The sequence below is a fragment of the Anser cygnoides genome, chromosome 25 (genome assembly GCF_040182565.1).
Source record: "Anser cygnoides isolate HZ-2024a breed goose chromosome 25, Taihu_goose_T2T_genome, whole genome shotgun sequence".
Lineage (NCBI taxonomy): Eukaryota > Metazoa > Chordata > Aves > Anseriformes > Anatidae > Anser > Anser cygnoides.
In genome coordinates, this window is record NC_089897.1 from 2690227 (window position 1) to 2710484 (window position 20258).

General features: G+C 67.6%; 1 protein-coding gene across 11 annotated transcripts in view; it reads left to right on the forward strand.

The window, feature by feature from the left end:
* The window catches only part of NAV1 (neuron navigator 1), a 67045-nt gene extending 47260 nt beyond the window's left edge, over positions 1-19785 (forward strand). For 7 of the 11 annotated variants that reach the window (XM_066982865.1, XM_066982860.1, XM_066982861.1 and 4 more), the window contains 26 exons: positions 4109-4247; positions 4427-4724; positions 5023-5716; positions 5828-6280; positions 6489-6530; positions 6729-6877; positions 7561-7731; positions 8178-8230; positions 8422-8445; positions 8544-8621; positions 8862-8945; positions 9089-9200; positions 9731-9852; positions 11616-11812; positions 11897-12059; positions 12189-12363; positions 12564-12661; positions 12771-12866; positions 13011-13170; positions 13282-13517; positions 13593-13762; positions 13967-14038; positions 14328-14524; positions 15044-15162; positions 15378-15575; positions 16154-19785. In XM_066982865.1, coding sequence (XP_066838966.1) covers positions 4109-4247; positions 4427-4724; positions 5023-5716; positions 5828-6280; positions 6489-6530; positions 6729-6877; positions 7561-7731; positions 8178-8230; positions 8422-8445; positions 8544-8621; positions 8862-8945; positions 9089-9200; positions 9731-9852; positions 11616-11812; positions 11897-12059; positions 12189-12363; positions 12564-12661; positions 12771-12866; positions 13011-13170; positions 13282-13517; positions 13593-13762; positions 13967-14038; positions 14328-14524; positions 15044-15162; positions 15378-15575; positions 16154-16249 — 4396 coding nt within the window. In that variant the 3' untranslated portion in view covers positions 16250-19785. The remainder of the gene's footprint in view (positions 1-4108; positions 4248-4426; positions 4725-5022; positions 5717-5827; positions 6281-6488; positions 6531-6728; positions 6878-7560; positions 7732-8177; positions 8231-8421; positions 8446-8543; positions 8622-8861; positions 8946-9088; positions 9201-9730; positions 9853-11615; positions 11813-11896; positions 12060-12188; positions 12364-12563; positions 12662-12770; positions 12867-13010; positions 13171-13281; positions 13518-13592; positions 13763-13966; positions 14039-14327; positions 14525-15043; positions 15163-15377; positions 15576-16153) is intronic. The other 4 variants (XM_066982863.1, XM_066982869.1, XM_066982864.1 and 1 more) reach the window with 3 other exon arrangements.
* The last annotated feature ends 473 nt before the right edge of the window (positions 19786-20258 follow it).

A 20258-nucleotide genomic window follows, 5' to 3' on the forward strand; every position in this document is an offset into this window, starting at 1 on the left:
GAGGCGTTGCCGTGCGAGGGCTGGCGAGGAAGGAATTGCTGATTTCCGAGCCCGCAGGGACCGGTGCTGTTGTGCCGGAGCTTCCTTAACCCTCTCTGCCCGCCGCGCACGCTGCAGAGGGGTGGCCGAGGGGGTCCCCGGGGTGCGCCCCGCCTGGGGGTGCAGCTCCCGCTCGGCCGCCCGATGGAAAACCAAGATGCGAACCGAGCCGTTGTGCAAAGGGGGAGGGGGGACGGGGGGGCCCTGCGAGAGCCAGGCCTGCTGGAAGCAGCCGCCCCCCGCGCGGGGCAGAGCCCAGGAGCCCTGGGGGCAGCTCCGGGGCTGGGCCGGGGGCACCGGAACCGGCCCCGGGGTGGCTGGGGCCAGGCGCAGGGATGCGGGGACGCGGGGGGGGGGGATCGGGGGGAGGGGGGGGGCGGGCAGGCCGGTGGGCACCGCGGGGAGCGATGCGGGGGGCTCGGGCTGGAGGGGGGGGTGAGACCCCAACCCCGTATTTATTTTTTTTTTGGGGGGGGGGGGGGGGCGTGCCTTTTGTCGCCGGGCCGGGGCCGCTGCCGCTTTAACGCGGCGGGGCGGGCCCGCTGCCGCCGCCCCTCCCGCGGGGCCGCTGCTCCGGGCGGCAGCATGCTGCGGGCCGGGAGAGTGCGGCGTGCCCCGCGCCTGGCCGCCAGGTAGGGACCGGCACCGGCACCGCCACCGCCACCGGGTCCGGCACCGGCACCGGGGGGCGCGGGGCGGCCGCGGGCGCATTGCGGGCGGGCGGCTCCCGGGGGCCGGGGCCGGGGCCGGGGCTTTGTCTGCCGGGCCCCGAGCCCCGGGGCCGCACCGCGGCCGCTGCTTTGTCTCCGCCGCGCCGGGGGCGGGAGGGAGCCGCGGCCCCGCCCGCCCCCCCCCAGCTCCCGGTTACCGGCCCCGGGGGGGTCCCCGCGGTTTGGCCCCGTTTGGCTCCGCCTCGCGGAGCCGGTGCCGGGACCCCCCCCCACCCCCCGAGCATCCTTCGGGAGCCCCCCCCCCGGGCTCGGCTCGCAGCCCCCCGGGGTGGGCGCGGGGCCCCGGGGTGCCGCCGGGTGGGGGGGGGCGGGGGGGGCTCGGTGCAGGGAGCTGGGGGGGGCGCTGCGGAAGGTGGAGGGTGCGGAGCACAAAGCGGGGCCGAGCTTCGCTCCCCGGGAGCGCGGTGCCCGCAGCAGCCGGTCCCGAGCAGCCCAGCCCCGGAGCTGCGGCACGGGGAGATGCTGTGGAGCTGGCTGCTCTGCGTCCCCCCCCCGCCCGGGTCTGGGGGCTCAGACCTCCCTCGGGTGCTGCGTCCCCGCAGGATCCCCCCACACACACACCCCCGGGTCCCCAGGCAGGGTTTGCAGGTTTGGTTTCAGCGTGGTGCCGGGGCTTGGCTGCTGCCCCTTGGGGTTTGCAGGGGGTGCTCGGGTGACCTTTGCCGGCAGGACCCCCGTTAGGGCCGCTGTGGGGCTGCCTGGGCTCAGCCGTGGGCCGGGGGCTTTATTTGCCCAAGTTGAGTTCCTTGTTCTGCCAGGGGGGTGGTGGGGGCACATGTAGGTACAGTGCTTGGTTTTGGGGACCCCTTTGCGTGCCAGCCACACACCCTACAAGAGAGCTCAAGGCACCTCAGGGTGGGCATCTGGCACCCAGGTCTCACCCCATGGCCCGAGTGCCTTTGGGATGTGGCCTGTGCCCCCCCCCCGGCTGTCCTGGGGTGGTGCTGGGGGCTTGGCAGGGGCACCCAGAGCCCAGCACGGGGCCAGGCAGGCAGCAAAGGCAGCCCCTGAGCGGTTCTCCTGGTGGGGTGGACGCGTGGGGCGGGCTGGGTGGGCTCCTCGTGCTCCGTGGGTTACTACGGGAGGGGCTCAGCCCCACATCAGCTCAGCTTCGCGCGTCCCCGGCGCTGCAGAGAGGCAGCAGCAGCGCCGGGAGGTATTTGGAGAGGTGGTGCCCGGGGACCTCGACACCTCTGGGGGTACCGCGTGGAGTGGGGTGCCGGGACCGGTGCCCTCCTTCCCCCTTGTCACCCCACCAGGCTGTGTGCGTGCAGCTCTGTGACCCCGCTCCCTGCCCCCCGTCGGGACAGATTCGTTCCGTGTCTGCCATCCTGAGGCAGCTCCGTGCCTGGTTTCAGCTCCTGGCCCTCGCTGCAGCGAGCTGCGCTCCCCCCCCGGTGGGTACACGGCGGTTCTTCCTCATGGGGCTGCCGAGGAGGGTCCGGGGCCACCTCCCCGCGGGTTAGCCCCAAGCCCTGTGCCCATTTCACCGGGGCTCTGCGTGTGTCAGCCCCCTGGGGCCACGTTGCGAGGCTGGGAGAGCTTTTGGGGTCAGCCCTGCTGGGCTGGCACGAGCTGGAAAGACCCAACCGCGTTTGGTCGCAGCCACGTGGCCGCAGGGCGCACAGCTCCCCAAAGCTCTGCCTGGCTCCGGGCAGCACCGAGGGCTGACGTGGGAGGGGAAGAGGAGCTTTGCCTCGAGCTCTGGGGATTTCTGTCCCGGTGAGAAATCCCCACAGTGGGGGCTGGTGGTGGGAGATGTGCGGAGCCGGGCAGCTCCGTGGCGCTTCCTGGGCACGTGGTTGTAATTAAATCCCTTCCTGGGCAGCAGGGCTCTGTGCTGGAGGGATGCAGGGGGCTGTGTCCGTCCGTCCCTGGCCAGTCCCCTGGGTTTGAGAGACGCGCGCTGGGGGTGCACGAGCTCCCCGCGCCCTGCCGGGGTGTCCAGCAGCTCTGGGCTCCCACGAGATGCGACGGGGGCCCCTTCCCCGGGGCCGGGCTCTGCTCGCCCGTCCGTAAACCTCTGGTTCCTGACAGCAGCTCTGCCCCCGGGGCTGCGTGGGGTGGGGAGCCTCATCCTGACCCCTCCTGCGGAGGGACCATGGCAGTGCCCAGCCTGGTGGGTGTGGAGGAGCGAGGGACGAGCACCCGCTCGTGCGCCCCGATGGGACCCTGCCCACGTTTCCCCGTCGCGTTCCGATTCCCTCGCCCTTTGCAGCGTTTCCAGCCCGGTGAGCCCCAGCACCCTCAATCCCTGGCACAGCTCACCGCTTGGACGTGCGGCTTCCCCAGCCCTGAGCCGCTCTTTTGGCGGGGTTCCACTGCCCCGCTGCTGTCCGGAGCGGGCAGCGAGGCCCAGCTGTGGGCAGGGGTTTGCAGCCCCCCGCCCAGCACCCGGTGCTGTGCTGGAGCAGCCCAGGTGATGCCGCAGGGCGCTGAGGACACCGGTCCCCTGTGGACGTGCTGCCTCTGCTGCCCCGTGGCTCCGTCCCGGCGTTTGGGCATCGTCCCTGCACCCCGGGTGCCAGAGGTGCTCAGCGGGTGCAGTCCCTGCCTGTCCTGTCCCCCTAATGTCACTTGGGCGCTGCTGCACAGCTCCCCGGGCTGCTGCAGCTCCAGTGCCAGTGCTGGGGACCAGGGCTGGCTGCGTCCCCTCGGCTCCGCTCCCCGTCCCCCCACCCTCAGCCCGGGGCAGGCGACGGGGGGCTGCGGGGGCCTCCCTGACCTACTGAGGCGCTGACCTGAAAGGGGCCGTGCTCATCCTGCTGGAAGGCAGCTGTGCTCGCGGGTGCTGCCCGCGCTGAGTGACAGCCCCGGAGATGGGCTCGTGCACGCTCCGCTGCGCCCCCGGCACGGAGCAGCTGCCCGGGCGCTGTGGAGGTGCCGATGTCCCCCGCGGGCGCTGGAGCAGCGAGTGGGAGCTGGCCGAGAAAGGGTGGAGGCTGTGGGGTGGGTGAGTTTGTTGTTCCGGCCGGTCCCTGCCCTTTCCAGGAATCCTCCTGACCCCCTCGGTGGGGCTGGTCACGGGGCGCTCGGTGCCGGCCGCGGTGCTGCCTGCCATGCCGGTGGTGGTCCCCCCCCGCTGCACAGGTGCCTTCAGTCCATAAAACACCTCCGTGGGGGCCTGAACGGGGAAATTGCGGGGGTTTGAAGCCTGAGTGGGGCTGGGCTGGAGCCAGCCACGGCTGCCAAGCGTCGGCTCCCCTCCAGGCGAACGGGAGCTGAGGTTCGGCCCCGGGGGTGGCGCGGGGCTGGGGGGCGCAGTCGGGTGGCAGGGGGACGCGGCGGTGGCAGGGGACGGCTGGGCAGGGGGCCTCACGCTGGCTTTGCTGTTGCAGCTGGGATGAAAGCAGCTCCATCAGCAGCGGCCTCAGCGATGCCTCTGACAACCTCAGCTCGGAGGAGTTCAACGCCAGCTCCTCGCTCAACTCCCTGCCCTCCACCCCCACGGCCTCGCGCAGGAACTCGGCCATAGCGGTAGGTGCCCGCGGTGCCGCCCCGCGGCAGGGTGGGCAGGGGGGGTTGCCCGAGGCATGGCACGTGCCGCGGGGCCGCGATTCGGTGGGGCTGGGAGCACCCGTGGGTGTCCGGTGCCCTGGCAGTCGCTGGGGATGGGGTGGGTGCCGGTTTTGCCCCTGACTCCTCTTGTCCCACAGCTGCGCACGGACTCAGAGAAGCGCTCGCTGGCAGAGAGCGGGCTGAGCTGGTACGGCGAGGCTGAGGACAAGGCGACGAAGAAGCTGGACTACGACAGCAGCAGCCTCAAGATGGAGCACGGCTCCTCCAAGTGGCGGCGGGAGCCCTCGGAGAGCTGCGAGGAGGGGTCCAAGGGCGGCGAGCTGAAGAAGCCGGTCAGCCTGGGCACCCCGGGCTCCCTCAAGAAGGGCAAGACCCCTCCGGTGGCAGTGACCTCTCCTATCACCCACACGGCCCAGAGCACCCTCAAAGTGGCAGGTGAGGCCGGCTTGGGCAGGGGCTGATTCTGGGTATCTCCTTGGGCCTTCCCTGCGCACATCAGCCGTGGGCTGGCCGTGGGACACCCTGCGGGGCTGGAGGCTGGCTGGGTGGGGGGGATCCTGACTTGTGGGCAGTGCCGTGTCCTGTCTTCTTCCTCTATGTCATGTCTCCGTGAGTCTCCGTCTTCATCTCCAAAGCTGCTGGCAGATTTGAGCTGTTCTGCACCCGAATGTCCCGTCCCCCAAACCCTCCCCGCTGCTCCTGGGCTGTTAACCCCTCCTTCCCTCCCCGCCAGGCAAACCTGAGACCAAAGCCACTGACAAGAGCAAGCTGTCCGTGAAGAACACGGGCCTGCAGCGCTCCTCCTCCGACGCCGGCCGTGACCGCATAGGTGATGCCAAGAAGCCCCCGTCAGGCCTCACGCGCCCCTCGGCCTCCAGCTCCTTCGGCTATAAGAAGCCGGCTCCTGCCACTGGCACCGCCACCGTCATGCAAGCTGGGGGCTCGGCCACGCTCGGCAAGATCCAGAAGAGCTCCGGCATCCCCGTCAAGCCGGTCAGCGGGAGGAAAACAAGCCTGGATGTCTCCAACGCGGCCGAGCCCGGCTTCCTGGCCCCAGGGGCTCGCTCCAACATCCAGTACCGCAGCCTGCCCCGGCCGGCCAAGTCCAGCTCCATGAGCGTGACGGGCGGCCGCGGCGCCAACCGGCCCGTCAGCAGCAGCATCGATCCCAGCCTGCTCAGCACCAAGCAGGGCAGCATCTCGGTGTCGCGGCTCAAGGAGCCGTCCAAGATCGGCGCCGGCCGTGGCGCGCCGGCCCCCGTGAACCAGACGGACCGGGAGAAGGAGAAGGCCAAGGCCAAGGCGGTAGCGCTGGACTCTGAGTGCGTGACGCTGAAGAGCATCGGCTCGCCCGAGAGCACCCCGAAAGCCCAGGCCAACCTCCCGCCGGCGGCCAAGGTGGCTGAGCTGCCCCCCACGCCTCTCAGGTATGAACCTCCCTGCTCCGAAGGCAGCAGGAGCCTGGTGTGGCCGTGCCCGCCACCGAGCCGTGCCCGGCGCGCGGTCTCACCGCCATCCTCATCCATTTTCTCCCCCAGAGCGGCTGCCAAGACGTACGTGAAGCCTCCCTCGCTGGCCAACTTGGACAAGGTCAACTCAAACAGCCTGGACTTGCCCTCCTCCAGCGAGCTGCACCCCCCGCACGCTGCCAAGCTCCAGGACCTGCACCCAACCGGCGGGCACCTGACGCCCTGCTTCAGCCCCAGTCCTGCCCCCATCCTCAACATCAACTCGGCCAGCTTCTCCCAGGGCCTGGAGCTCATGGGCGGCTTCAGCGTCCCCAAGGAGGGCAGGATGTACCCCAAGCTCTCAGGCCTGCACCGCAGCATGGAGTCCCTGCAGATGCCCATGAGCCTGCCCAGTGCCTTTTCGGGGGGCAGCACCGCCGCCCCCACCCCTGCTGCTGTCCCCCCTGCCAGCGCGGAGGAGGAGGAGGAGGAGGCGGGTGAGCTGGGCTGGAGCGGCAGCCCCCGGCTCGCACATCTGGACAGGTACGGCCTGAGGGTGGGCGGTGGGCTGCTGGGCACCTCCGTGGGCTGAGCCCCCTCCTCGCCATCCTACCGTGGCCTTTGCCTGCCTCGGAGGCTCATATCTGGGGAAAATCTGCCTCGTCCCCATCCCGTCGCTCAGCCCCTAGGTGCGTTGTGACACCTCCCCTCTGTGCAGGAGGTGGCTGATCTTCCCTTCCTTCCCTTCCAGCTCCAACCGCGACAGGAACACGCTGCCCAAGAAAGGGCTGAGGTAAAAAGGCCCAAAGGGCTTTTGAACGTTTCTGGGGAGGGAGGACGGGTGTGTGCGGGGCACCTGGGGCATGGGGCTGGCAGCGCCCGCTGCGCTGGGGGTGCTGAGCCCCCACTGGGCCGTGCTGCGGGGCGGGCGGGCAGGACGGGGGGCCGGTGCCCCCGCCACCTCACCGTGCTGCTCTCTGCTCCGCTCCAGGTACCAGCTCCACTCCCAGGAGGAGGCCAAGGAGCGGCGCCACTCGCACACCATCGGCGGGCTCCCCGAGTCGGACGACCAGACGGAGCTGCCCTCGCCTCCCGCCCTGCCCATGGCGCTGGTGGGGAAGGGCCCGCTCACCAGCATCGGTCAGTGCCTGGGTCCCCCCGTCCCCCAGCACCTGGGCTCTCTGCTGGGCCATCGCTCTGTTCCAGCGGCTCTGGCTGCCTCTGGCTCGATGGTTTTCTCCTCGACACCCCCAGCAGCCCCAGTTCCCAGCATCCGGTGCCTTTGGCCCCACCAAGGTGCTGGGTCGTGGCTGGGGGACCAGGGACACGCATCACCTCTGCTTCAGGGCCTCCCACCCACCACTGGGTCTCTGCCCGCAGTTCTCCTCTCCTCTGGGGGTGCCCAGAGAGCAAAGTGAAGCCCTGCCCTGTTCTTCCTGGGTCCTACACGTTCCTGCAGGGTTTGGGGACTCAGGCAGAGGGGTTGGGGCTGGCAGCAGGTGATGGGGTGCTTCCCCCTTGCTCCCGGAGGTGATGGGCTCCTGCACGGTGGCACAAGCTTTGCCCCAGGGTGACAGATTTCCTTCTCAGCTCTGTGCTCACCGGAAGACTTTGCCTCGGGTGCAGGTGTCCAGGTCCCTGTGTAAACCTGCTTTTTAGCTTTCCTCCCGTGCCTCTGCTTTGGGACCGCGATCCCTGCTTCCTTTCCCCATCCTGCCTTCCACGGACCGCTCCCAGCCCCTCTTCCCCCCACCCCGATCCCCAGGCCCGGCTGCGTGCCGGTGCCGCTCTGACCCTGCCTCTCCCCCTCCTTCTCCTTGCAGTGAGCCCCACTGCCGCCACCACCCCGCGGATCACCCGCTCCAACAGCATCCCCACCCACGACTCCACCTTTGAGCTGTACAGCACCTCCCAGATGGGCAGCACCCTCTCCCTGGCAGACAAACCCAAGGGCATGATCCGCTCGGGCTCTTTCCGGGACCCTGTGGACGACGGTGAGAGCGTGCCCGGGCTGAGGGGGCTCCCTGGGGGGCGGCGAGGCTCCCCGGATCCTCGTCCCTATTTCTGGGCACTGCTGGAGGGGCTCAACATCAGTGCCGCGGGGGGTAACCTCCTTTGCGCTGGCATAAGCCCCGTGTGGACCCCCTGACCCGCACAGGTGCTGGTGGGCAGGTTTGAGCCGTGGTGGGTGTCCAGCGGTGCCCGGTGTCCTTGGCACCAGGGACAGGGGACCCAGGAAGTGTGGCAGAGCCCCAGGCTCGGGCAGAGCCGTGGGTGCTCCCCACGCAGCCCTGCCAGGACGCGGAGGCTGCCGGCCGAGTGCCGAGGAGCGAGCAGTGCCCTGCAGCCACCGTCCCTGTGTCCGCCTCCCCCGGGTCCCCGCAGAGCCCCTGTGGCCCCAGGAGCGCTCAGCCTCCTGACGGGTTTTATTCTGTTGCAGTTCACGGATCGGTGCTGTCCCTGGCCTCCAGCGCGTCCTCCACCTACTCCTCCGTAAGAGCCGCCGCTGGGCTGCACCGCCTCGTGCATGGCTGCGGGCTGGGGGGGCCCGGGTGGGAACGGGGGCGCTGAGCTGTGCGGGGGGGCTCTGTGCATGTCCTCCGCCCCGCGCTGAGCCTGGCCGTGCCTTGCTACCCTCCTGACTGCCCGCCTCTGTCTGTCTCTCTCTGCCCTCGCGCTGCCAGGCTGAGGAGAAGATGCAGTCCGAGGTGAGCCCGTGCCCATCGCTGCCGCCTGGTCCCCACCTTGCCGCCGCAGCCGGGGCGAGCGCCCGACCCCTCTCACCCCTTTTGTTCTCTTCCCGCAGCAAATCCGCAAGCTGCGCCGCGAGCTGGAGTCCTCGCAGGAGAAGGTGGCCACCCTGACATCCCAGCTGTCTGCTAACGTGAGTCCCTGCGGGATCCCACGGGGGACGCGTGGGGCTGGCGCTCACCCACACCCACAGGAGATTTGGGTTCCCTCAGGAGCGCCCCGAGGCCAGCCTGTGGTGGTCCCTGCTCTGGGCTCCACCTCTCTCCCTGGCGCTGGCTCCCCTGTCCCAGGAGAAATCCCCTCTCCAAGCTCTGCGTCCTGTGCCGAGCGGCTCGGGGCTGCGGGTGCTCACCCATCTCTCCGTCTCTCCCAGGCCAACCTGGTGGCAGCTTTTGAGCAGAGCCTGGTGAGCATGACGTCCCGCCTGCGGCACCTGGCCGAGACTGCTGAGGAGAAGGTGGGTGCCGTGGGGAGGCACCGGGAGGGTGCTCGCGGGGCTGGGGGATACGTGGGGTGGACCCGAGGGTGCCCCCGGGAGCTCTCGGGGCGTCCCCCGCACCATCGGGACACGCTCCACGGCTCCCGGCTCTGCTCCTGCAGGACACGGAGCTGCTGGACCTGCGGGAGACCATCGACTTCCTGAAGAAGAAGAACTCGGAGGCCCAAGCCGTGATCCAGGGCGCTCTGAATGGCACCGAAGTCGCGCCCAAAGGTACGGCACGGTGCTGCAGCCCTTCTGCCGGGCCCTGGGGAGCAACGAACTCATCAGTCCCCGCTGGGGGGGGTTTGCAGCCCTGCCTGAATCCTGCTCGGGGCTGACGCAGGGCCCTGGGGCATCCCTGGCTCTTGCAAGGTGTTCGGGGTTTGGGGCCGCAGCCCTTCCTTGCCTGGGACCCCTGAGCATCCGAAACCTGGGTTGCACACAGCCAGGGCTGTCAGCACGGCATGTCTCGGTGCTGGTGCGTAGGGGATGGGATGTTTGTCCTCCCCCAGGCATCTCCTCGTCGGGCTCTTTGCCACTTCAGTGTTTCTGGCTGCTGATCTTGGCTTTGTTCCCCTGGGATCCTCCTTACCAGGAGGCTCTGACGGCTGCGGGGTTCGGCTGGGCCCAGGGGAGAAGGGAGGGATCGCAGGGTGGGCTGGGGGGAGCTCGGGGGGGCTGTGGCACTGGGACGGGTACAGTTTGCTGATTGCTCCGTTCCCGGTCTCTCCCCGCTCCCTGGCTTCTCTCGCCGGCCCCAGAGCTGCGCATCAAGCGGCAGAACTCCTCCGACAGCATCTCCAGCCTCAACAGCATCACCAGCCACTCCAGCATCGGCAGCAGCAAGGACGCAGACGCCAAGAAGAAGAAGAAGAAGAGCTGGGTGGGTTGGGCAGGCCGTTGGCAGGAGGAGGGGGCGTGGGGAGCTGCTGGCAGGGCCTGGCCGGGCTCAGCCCCATGAGCCAGCCCCGCTCGGTCCGTCTTGGCCTCACGGTCTTGGTTCCCTCTGTCCCCTGGGGACAGCACTGCCGAGGAGTGTGCAGCCACCCTGGATTTGTCTTGTGCTGACTGGGGCCAGGACTTCCCCAGCTCCTCTGGGAGTTTTCTAGCCCTTGTCCCGCACGCCTGCTCCCTTGTGGTGTCTCCCACGCGTCTCCCTTCAGCCCCCGCAGGCGCTGGCAGCACGGGGTGCGGGCCTGGGGCTCTGCAAACACCCGGCCAGGCAGCCCCGAGCTGGACGCGTGATTAAGTCTTGCTTTGTTCTGTTTCTCTTCCCCCTATGCTGACCTCAACCCTTTTTTTCCAGGTGTATGAGGTAAGTCCTACACCGTCCTCTCCACCCCATGCCGCGCCTGCCCAGGGCGCTCGCTCCATTTCACGGCACGGCGCTCGTGACCCGAACCATCCCATCCGTCCCACTGGCACTGATCCCTAGCACGGCCGCCCCGGGGCCCTGTGCCACGCACGCCTTGGCTGCTTCCTTTTGGTGTTGGGGTCAAAACACGCACCCATGCGGAGGGGCTGAACCACCTGGGCAGCAGGGAGGGCTCAGATGGGGACCGGACCCATGGATGGGGACTGGTCCCATGGATGGATTTTTTCCCCGATTCTTGCCTAGGGCAAGCAGGTGTTTTCCTGACTCGTAGCCAGATCTGAGGGCAGCCCCACGTAGGGGACAGGGACCCCGCTGCAGCCTGGCCTGTGGCACCGTGGCGCGGTGCTGCCACGCTGGGCACCCATCTGGGGTGGCCCCAGAACTGCCAATGGGGCTGAGTCGCTGTCCCCTTTGGGACCCATGCAGGTCCCAATGCTCCCCTGCTCTCCTGCTGTCAGCAGAGCCAGATGCTCAGCTTGTTCTTTTTATTTTTATTTTTATTTTAACTGAAATGCGGTATTTTCACTTTTGGGGGATGCCCCAGCCCAGCCTGCCCAGCAGTGCCTGTGGGAGATGGGCCAGATCCTGCCTGCTCTCCATCCTCTTTTTCCCCCCGCCTCCCCTTGGAGCAGACCTGGGCGCTCCAGGGGACGTGCCGTGAGCTCCAGAGTCCTGGCGGTGGGGCTGCGTAAGCAGGACCCAGGCCCGGTTTGGCCCCTGTGCGGTGTCCGTCAGCTCTCCCCGGCCTCGCGCTCGCCCGCCTGCTGCTGTGTGTGTGCTGTGCGCTGTGTGCATGCTGCATGCCCGGCCGGGACACCTGCCAAGCCCCCGCACCCTTCCTGCAGGCCGTTTGGCCCCCTACCCCTCCAGAAGGACGGAGAGGAGAGCCTTGGGGTGCGTCCCCAGGCCCCCAGCTCTGTTCCCAAAGCCCTGCTCGCTGGGGTGCTTGCGGTGGGGTGACCGCGAGGATGGAGTCGCCCCTTCCCGATGGAGCAGGGTGCTGGTGCCGTCCCCCAGTGCCCCGTGTGGGTGCTGGCTTGGGAGCAGGCCTGGGGGGAGCCTGGCCAGGACAAGGGTCCTGCTTAGTGGGGCCGGTTGCTGTGGGGTCACAGCGGTGCCTCCTGAGGTGGTGGTGGGGAGCCACGGGTGCCTCAGCGATGGTTGTGGTGCTGCAGATCCCGGCTCAGACCGTCTGTGGGGCCTGGGCCAGGCCTGTGTTTGCGAGGCTGCGCTGTCTGGCTGTCCGTAACGAGCATTTTTGTCTCCTGTAGCTGCGAAGCTCCTTCAACAAGGCCTTCAGCATCAAGAAGGGGCCCAAGTCGGCCTCGTCCTACTCGGACATCGAGGAGATTGCCACGCCGGACTCGTCTGCCCCGTCCTCCCCCAAGCTGCAGCACGGCTCCACGGAGACCGCCTCGCCCTCCATCAAGTCCTCCACGTCCTCCTCCGTGGGCATCGACACGGCTGAGTGCGTGGGGCAGGGAAGGTTGGGTGCGGGGTCTCGGGGTGCCTGCCCCAGCCCTGAGCACGCCGCGCTCTCTCCCCGGCACAGGCTCTTCCAGGCCCACAGCGAGGGCGAGCCGGAGAAGAAGGAGGTGTCGGAGCTGCGGTCAGAGCTGTGGGAGAAGGAGATGAAGCTGACGGACATCCGCTTGGAGGCCCTCAACTCGGCCCACCAGCTGGAGCAGCTGCGGGAGACCATGCACAACATGCAGGTGAGGGCAGCTGCGCCTCAGGGCCTGTGGTCCTCATGTCCCCGGAGCCGTGCCGCAGCCCCGGGCTGGCGCTGGGGTGCTGCTGGCATCCAGCTGCTCACCCTGGGCCGCCCCGCGGTTCTCCCCCAGCTGGAGGTGGATCTCCTGAAGGCCGAGAACGACCGGCTCAAAGTGGCTCCGGGGCCCTCGGCAGTGCCGGGATCCCTTCCTGGCCATGTCACAAGCACTTCGGCCTCCTCTTCGCCGCGGCGCTCGCTGGGCCTCGCCCTCGGCCATGCCTTCAGCCCCAGCCTGGCAGACACAGGTAGGGGTGGCAGGGAGGGACACGGACGTGTGGGGGGGTGCCCAGAACAGACGGTGGGGGCGTGCTGCCCTGCACTGGGAGCCGGCTGTGCACGGGGACCTGCTGTGCTGCCTGTGTCCCGATCAGCTCAGGCCGGGCATGGTCAGGCCCCGTGGCTCTGCTCGCCCTGCTGGCACGGCCTGACTCTGCTCCGTCCCCAGATGTGTCCCCCATGGACGCCGTCAGTGCCGGCACCCAGAAGGACGAGCTGACGCTGAGGATCGTGGTGCGCATGCCGCCCCAGCACATCATCAAGGGGGTAAGCGTGGGGAGCCCGACGTGCCCCAGCACCGTGGTGCTGGATGAGGGGCAGGGGATGTGTCTGGGGCTGGATGCAGTGCTCCCACTCTGCACACCTCTGCTCCTAGGACCTCAAGCAACAGGAGTTTTTCCTGGGCTGGACCAAGGTGAGCGGGAAGGTGGACTGGAAGATGCTGGATGAGGCTGTCTGCCAGGTCTTCAAGGTAGGAGCATCCCGACATCTCTTTTGAGAACATCTTTGTCACTGCTCCCCTCTTCCTGACGCTCCCTGGCCTGGTCCTTACCAGGAGCTCAATCAGCTGCTGAGCACTGTTTGCCTCCTGACAGCCCTCTCCTTGTCCCCGCAGGATTACATCACCAAGATGGATCCTGCCTCCACGCTGGGGCTCAGCACCGAGTCTGTCTATGGCTACAGCATCAGCCACATCAAGCGGGTCCTGGACACGGAGCCGCCGGAGCTGCCGCTGTGCCGCCGGGGCATGACCAGCATCGTGGTGACGCTCAAAGGTCAGTGGGCGGAGAGGCCGCCGGCCGGGCTCCGTTGCTGTCCTGTCCTCCCTCTGTCTCGTGGTGGCACGGAGCACGAGCGGGACCCTCACAGCCCTCCCCTGCCTGCAGGCTTGAAGGAGAAGTGCGTGGACAGCCTGGTGTTCGAGACGCTCATCCCCAAGCCCATGATGCAGCATTACATCAGCCTCCTGCTGAAGCACCGGCGGCTCATCCTCTCGGGACCCAGCGGCACGGGCAAGACTTACCTGACCAACCGCCTGGCCGAGTACCTGGTGGAGCGCTCGGGCCGGGACGTCACCGAGGGCATCGTCAGCACCTTCAACATGCACCAGCAGTCCTGCAAGGTGAGGGCGCGCAGCAGCTGAGACCGTCCCCGGCGGTACTGGTGCTGACGCCGTGGTCCCACGCGTGACGCCCAGCTCCGTTGGTTGCAGGACCTGCAGCTGTACCTCTCCAACCTGGCCAACCAGATCGACCGGGAGACGGGCACGGCGGACGTGCCGCTGGTGATCCTCCTGGACGACCTCAGCGAGGCGGGCTCCATCAGCGAGCTCGTCAACGGCGCGCTCACCTGCAAGTACCACAAATGGTGAGAGCCCCGTGGTGTCCCCCTCCGGCACGGCCTCCTGGGCACGCGCACGCTCCCCGCTGCTCTCAGCGCGATCCCGGGGCTCCTGGAGAGTTGGCTGCACGGCCCTGTGTGTTCGCTGTGCTCAGACCGGCTCTGCTGCGGGTGGGAGCGATGCAGGGTGCTTTTCCTCATGGTTCCTGTCTCTCTCCGTCTCTCCCTCAGCCCCTACATCATTGGGACCACCAACCAGCCCGTGAAGATGACTCCGAACCATGGCCTCCACCTCAGCTTTAGGTATGGATCATCTCTGGCAAGCGTCCCTGTGGGGCTGGGGAGGCCAGGGGGCATCGCTTTTGCCCCCGGGCAGTCCCAGGGACACATGCTGTGACTGGGGACCCTGATGAGGACCGAGCCCTGGGCCCGTCCCTGCCATCCCGCAAGGGTCTGAAGTCCCCAGCCCTGGGCACAGGCAGCGTAGGGGTGCTAGGAGGTCCCCTAAAGGTGCAGGGACCCTGGGGAGGGTGCCGGGGAGTTGGGCTTCTTGTGGAGAGACCCAGCCCTGAGCGCTCGGGTCTCCCCCCAGGATGCTGACCTTCTCCAACAACGTGGAGCCAGCCAACGGCTTCCTGGTGCGCTACCTGCGGCGGAAGCTGCTGGAGTCGGACACGGACGTCAACGCCAACAAGGAGGAGCTGCTGCGCGTGCTGGACTGGGTGCCCAAGCTCTGGTACCACTTGCACACCTTCCTGGAGAAACACAGCACCTCCGACTTCCTCATCGGTACGGCCTGGCCTCTCTCTTCTGCCTCGCGCTGCCGGGAGCCGCGGGAGCCCCCATGGGACTGGGGCAAAACTGTCCCAAAGCAGCCGGAGGAGCCAAGACCCTGCCTCGTGTCCCCCAGCCCCACACAAACAGAAGCTGGGGGGTGACGGGCACAAACATTGCTCATTTGGGTGGCGTTTGTCCCCCTGCCCTGTGGGAGCTGTCACTGTGGTTTAGACCAAGGTTGCCGGTTTTATTGGCACCCTTCCTCGGGTGCGGTTTTGCTGTGTTTTCCCAGGCAGGTGTGGCATTGCCTCACACACTTTTGGGGCTGGGTTGACCTTAGTAGCCCCGTTCCTGGCCTGGGATCTTACTTTCTGCCCGTGTTTGTTGGGCAGGCACTGCCCAGGTGCTGCTCCCAGGATGGGTGAAGCCCACGGGGGTCTCCTGTGCGGCCTCCCCGCTGGGCTGGCGTGGGGCTGGGGGCTGGAGCTGGGCCACCCAGTACCTATCTTTGCTCTCTGCCTTCCTCTGCAGGTCCCTGCTTCTTCCTGTCCTGCCCCATTGGAATTGAGGATTTCCGGACTTGGTTCATCGACCTGTGGAATAACTCCATCATCCCCTACCTGCAGGAGGGAGCGAAAGATGGGCTCAAGGTACCCAGCGCTACCTGGCAGACGGGCACACAAAGCAGGGCTCGGCCTGGAACTGGTGGCACTTGGGGACGCCCTGTCTCAGCAGACAACAGGGTGGGGAGAGGGGAGGCGCAGGGATTTGGGGTGCAGGTGACGCCCCAGTTGCTCCCTACCCTGACCGCTGCCAGTTTCGGCGCGTGCTGAAGCCGCGGCTGACGCTCGCTCCCTGCCCGCAGGTCCACGGGCAGAAGGCGGCCTGGGAGGACCCCGTGGAGTGGGTGCGGGACACCCTGCCCTGGCCGTCAGCGCAGCAGGACCAGTCCAAGCTGTACCACCTGCCCCCGCCCACCATCGGGCCCCACAGCACCGTGTCCCCTCCCGAGGAGCGCACCGTCAAGGACACGACGCCCAGCTCCCTGGACGCGGACCCCCTGGTATGGCCGCGCTGCGCCGGGAAGGGGCCGGGTGGCGTTGGTTGGAGGAGAACAGGACGGGGCTGTGCATTGCTTTCCCGGTTACTTTTTGGTGTAAAAATCCCCAACTTGTGAGGCAGAAACGTTCTGTGCTCCTGGGAGGAGCAGTGGGCCCCGGGTGGTGGCCCCAGGGGGAACGCTGCGCCGCGAGGCGCACCGCGGTGCCGGCGAGCAGGCATGGCCCGGTGCTGCAGGAGCCATCCCAGCCCCACGCAGGCACACACGAAGGGGGCTCACACGTGTGTGTCCCTGTGTGTCACGGGGAGAGGCTGCCAGAGGACAGCGGGCAGCCCCAGGTGCTGCCGGCTGCTGCAGTGCAGGGGGTCAGGCCCCGGTGCTTCGGCACGCAGAGCTTTAAGCATCCCTCGAGTCCAGATCCTGGTGACGGGGAAGGATTTGCAACATCTCTGGGCATTCCTCTCCCCTCTAGGAGAGTTTCTTAGGCTGTGGTCGGTTTGGGAGGGCAAGGAGGGCTGGGTGGCCCTTGCCCAGGACCCCCTGTCCCCGTCGGGCTGGGTGCCACGCGCCTCTCCCCGCAGATGGCCATGCTGCTGAAGCTCCAGGAAGCCGCCAACTACATCGAGTCTCCGGACCGCGAGACCATGGTGGATCCCGACCTGCAGTCGACTCTGTGAGGCACGGACATGCCGGCCCAGGCGCAGGGGAGCCGCCGCCAGCCGCCGGGCTGCTCTCCTTCTCCTCTGGTAGCCTGGAGCGCGGGGCTGGGGCTGGCGAGCGAGCGGAGAGGACTGGGGCTCCGCGCGTCCTTCGCGGAGCGTGGGGAAGCTCGGCTCACCCGCGGGAGAGCGCGAGGTGCCGTTTCCCCTCCCCAGGCCGGGGGTAGGAGGATCCTGGTTTCTCTTCTTGGTTTTTCTGTCTGTTGCAAACGCTCGGGCTTCGGGGCCGGGCTGACCCGCTGGGACCAAGCCCCCGCTCCGCGGAGCCGCAGGAAGGCCCCTGCGTGGGGCAGGGACCCTGCGGGAGCCGCCTGGGCCGGAGCTGGGCCGCGTCCCTCTGTCCGGCCAGCGCGCGGCCGAGGGCAGGCGCCGAGGGACCGCTGCCGGGGGGGGGAAGCGCCCGCCTCGCTCTGAGCGAGGAGCAGCGCGGCTCCGCCGCTACCTTTGTACGTTCCCTGTTTAACCTGCATGGCAGCCGCTGCGACCCGGACAGCCCAATAAACCCTGCTTTGGTTATTTTATTTTATTTCCCCCCCACACCCCTTCCTTCCCTTTTCTTTGGCCGAGTCCAGACTTTGCTTTGGTCCCTTTTTTGTTCTTGTTCTTCTTTTCTCTCCCTGCCCGTGGCCCGGTGGCCCGGTGCCCCTCACTTCCCCGCGAGCAGCTCCCCTTCCTTTTGCTTTCTTTTGCAGCCGTCGGTTCCACCACTCCAACCACCTCCGTTACAAAACTGGTGCTCACTGGACAACCTCCAGTCCCTGAATCCACCTCCTGCAGCCTCGCAGCTGGGCTGGGACGGGACCTGGCAGCCGGTGGCAGCGGGATGCTCCCGGAGCACCCCCCTTGCCTGGCAGCCCCCCTCCCCAAAAGCACAAGGCAGGGTCTGGCCCTGGGGACGAGGTGTCCCACCTGGCTGGGATGCTAAGGGACATCCCCACCCCTGCACCCGCGGTGCTGCTGTGCTGGGGGGCACAGACTGCCCCTACCTGCCCCCTGCTGCCTGGCGGGGTGGCACAGGGTGGCAGGCTGTGCCCAGGGTTGTCCCCGTGCCCCCAGATCCCCCCAGGCCCTGTTGGGGTTTGGTGGCCCCCAGGTGCCAGCCTGCGCCCTCGGGCCCGGCAGCGCCCGCTCCGGTCCCCGCACCCGTGCTCTGGGGACACCCAGCTGGGGCCACGCGTCCTCTTGGCCCCAAGGTGCAACGTCACAGGCGATGCTCCCGCCGCACTGCCTTAATCCCTGTGCCGTGTGGGAAGGGGGCACGCGGGGCTGGGGCTGGCAGGGTCACAGCCTGCCCCAGGGGCGGTGTCCTCTCACTGTGTCCCTAAAGCTGGCTGGGCTGGGACAGGACCGCGGCACTGGGGTGAGCCCAGCCCAGCCGGGGCCGCTGGCTTCATGCCCTTTACTTGCACATCCCTGAGGATGCTCCAGGGCTGCTGCCTGCGGCCCCGCTGGGCTCCGCAGCCCCGTCCCCCTCCCCATGGTCCCACCACCGGGCCGAGGGGAGCACAGCGCCTGGGACCCCCTCTCCTCGGACCCCTTTTGGGGAGAGGTGGCCCCAGGGCCGCGCTGTCCACCCTGTCCTGCTCCCACCCCCTCCTTGTGCGTGGCCTTTGGGGACACCTCGCCACCCTGCGAGGCAGCCATCTCCTCCCAGGCCCTGCCTGGCCCCCCCGGTGCCCCTCGCCGGCGGCCACCACCGCTGCCCTTGGTGCTCTCTCGCCCGGCGCGCCTCGCCTCGCCGCCCCGCGCATCCGGGCCGCGGCGCGCGCGCCCCATGGTGCTCACTTCTCCGTCTGTCCGACAGCCTCCCCGCCGCCACCTCGCAGCCCCCCGGCCCCCCCCGAGGGCCGGCCAGCCCGGCCCCTCCGCACAGGGCTGTCCCTCCCCACGCTGGCTTGGACGCTAGGGCTTTTCGTTTGCCTTCTCTTGTGTTGCCGCCGTCGGCTGAGGACTCTCGCTGTAAATAGATCCGTAGTCGAACGCCCTGCGTGAGTTGGTGGGGCCCGGCCCTGCGCGTCTTTCCGTTTTTTTGTACTCTGTGATAACTGTGCTGTGCTGACTTCTTTTCTGATTGTACGAGACACCGGCTCAGCAGTCGCTCGAGGCTGGCGCTGGGGACCCGCGCTCCCCTCCAGCCCCGCTCACCCTCCTCGGGGCTCCGGTGCCTGAGGCAGGGCAGGGCACGAAGCACCTTTGGGTGCCCTCCTGGGTGCCCTGAGGAGCCCCGCGGTGTAAGGGGTCGATTCATCCCCCCTGTTTTGCATGGTGTCCGGGGTCGGGCTGTCTTTCTTGACCCCCACGGAGCCACCAAACCATCAAACCAACCGTCCCCATCACCGGCTCACCCGGGGCCACACACCTGGGTGCCCCCAGCCCCTTTCCCATGGGTTTGCCCCGTCCTTCCCCGCCTGGCACTGCCCCATAACCTCAGCCGCTGTGTGCTGGGGTGAGGGACAAACCTTGGTGTACGCCAGGAGGAATCCCAAGCCCTGCCGTCAGCCCATTTCAGCCCTGTGGGATGGGCGATGCCCCGAGGATGGTGTGTGGTGGTGGGGGGGCTCTCCATGGGGCTCCCCAGCTGAGGGGGACAGGCCCCGATGGCTCCTCCTGGCTTACACCGCGCACCCCCCGTCCCCAAGCGTGGCAGCCATGGGGGGCACTGGGGACCAAGCGTCCCCCAGGGCTGCCGGTGCCTGGCCCAACGGGGCCGAGCATTGCACTGAGGCATCCCCCGGAGCCCCAGGGGTGCCCGTCACCCCCAAAGGTGCCTGTTGTCCCTAAGGGTGCCCACCGTGCCGAGGGTGCCCGTCACCCCAAAGGTACCCCCGGCCCCTCGGAGCGCCAGGAGCCCTCCCGAGGGGCTGGAGCTGGCGGCTGCCGGCGCCTCCCCCTCCTGCCCCCTCGAGCTGCTGCTGCCCGGTGGCCTGAACCTTACAATTTTAGCTTTTTTCTATTAAAAAAAAGAAAAACAAAACAACAACCTTTTTTTAATTAAATAAAAGACGAAAATGGACAAATTCCTGTTTTAGATGATCTGTGTAACTGACTGGGTTTTGTGTTTCTTAACTGCATGGTGTTCCTGCCGAGGGGTTTTATAGCACTTTTTAAATTTCTCTTTAAGATTTTGGTCCGGATTTCTACTGCTCTCGCCTGTCTGTCTTTGCTTTTTCCTTGCCTCTTCGAAGTTTGTAAACTCGCTCCATTTTATACCTGATGTTGGAACCCAACCCTACGTTGTACATAGCTGCGGGAACAATCAGAGGGAACAAACACCATCTGGACTCTTTCCACAATTTGTTCTTTTTACTTAAAGAAATTTTCAAGTCCAAAAGGAAGCCAGGAAAAGGCTTGAGGATATTACGAAGGACAGAAACAAATCCAGCCCTGCACCAAGTCAGCTCCTGCTGCCCACGCTGCCCGCACCAACCGGCATGTCTCTTCTCGGTCGTCTGTCTAACACCATTGGATTCAATAAAGTTATCTCCTGTACCGCCTGGCTGCTCGTCCTGTGTCCCTGCGCGGGGTGGGAAGGACGGGCCCGTTCGTACCGCCGCACGGTTACCCCTGTCCCCGCAAAACCCCCGGGGGGGGGGGGGCTTTGTAAAAACGCCCCGGGTTTGAAATCGTGGCGGGTTTGCGGGGTGCTTGGAGCGGTTTTGTCGGACGGGGACCCCTTTTAGAAGACGATTGTGCTCCTGTGAAGTCCTGGGGTGTGCAGAAACGCTCCGGGGGGGGGGAATCCTCGCAGATTTGCAGGATGCTGGGGGGGGACGCATCCCCCTGGGGGGGGGGGACGGGCAGACCTTAGCCAGGGTGTGCAGGGGGCTCGCGGCGGGCGGGCGTCTGTGCTGGGCCCCTTCCACCCTGCTGGGACTGGTCCCCAGCTCCCCGTCCGAGGGGACACGATGGGGACACGATGGGGACGGATGCTCCTGCCATGGATTCCGGCCACCCATCGCCAGCGCAG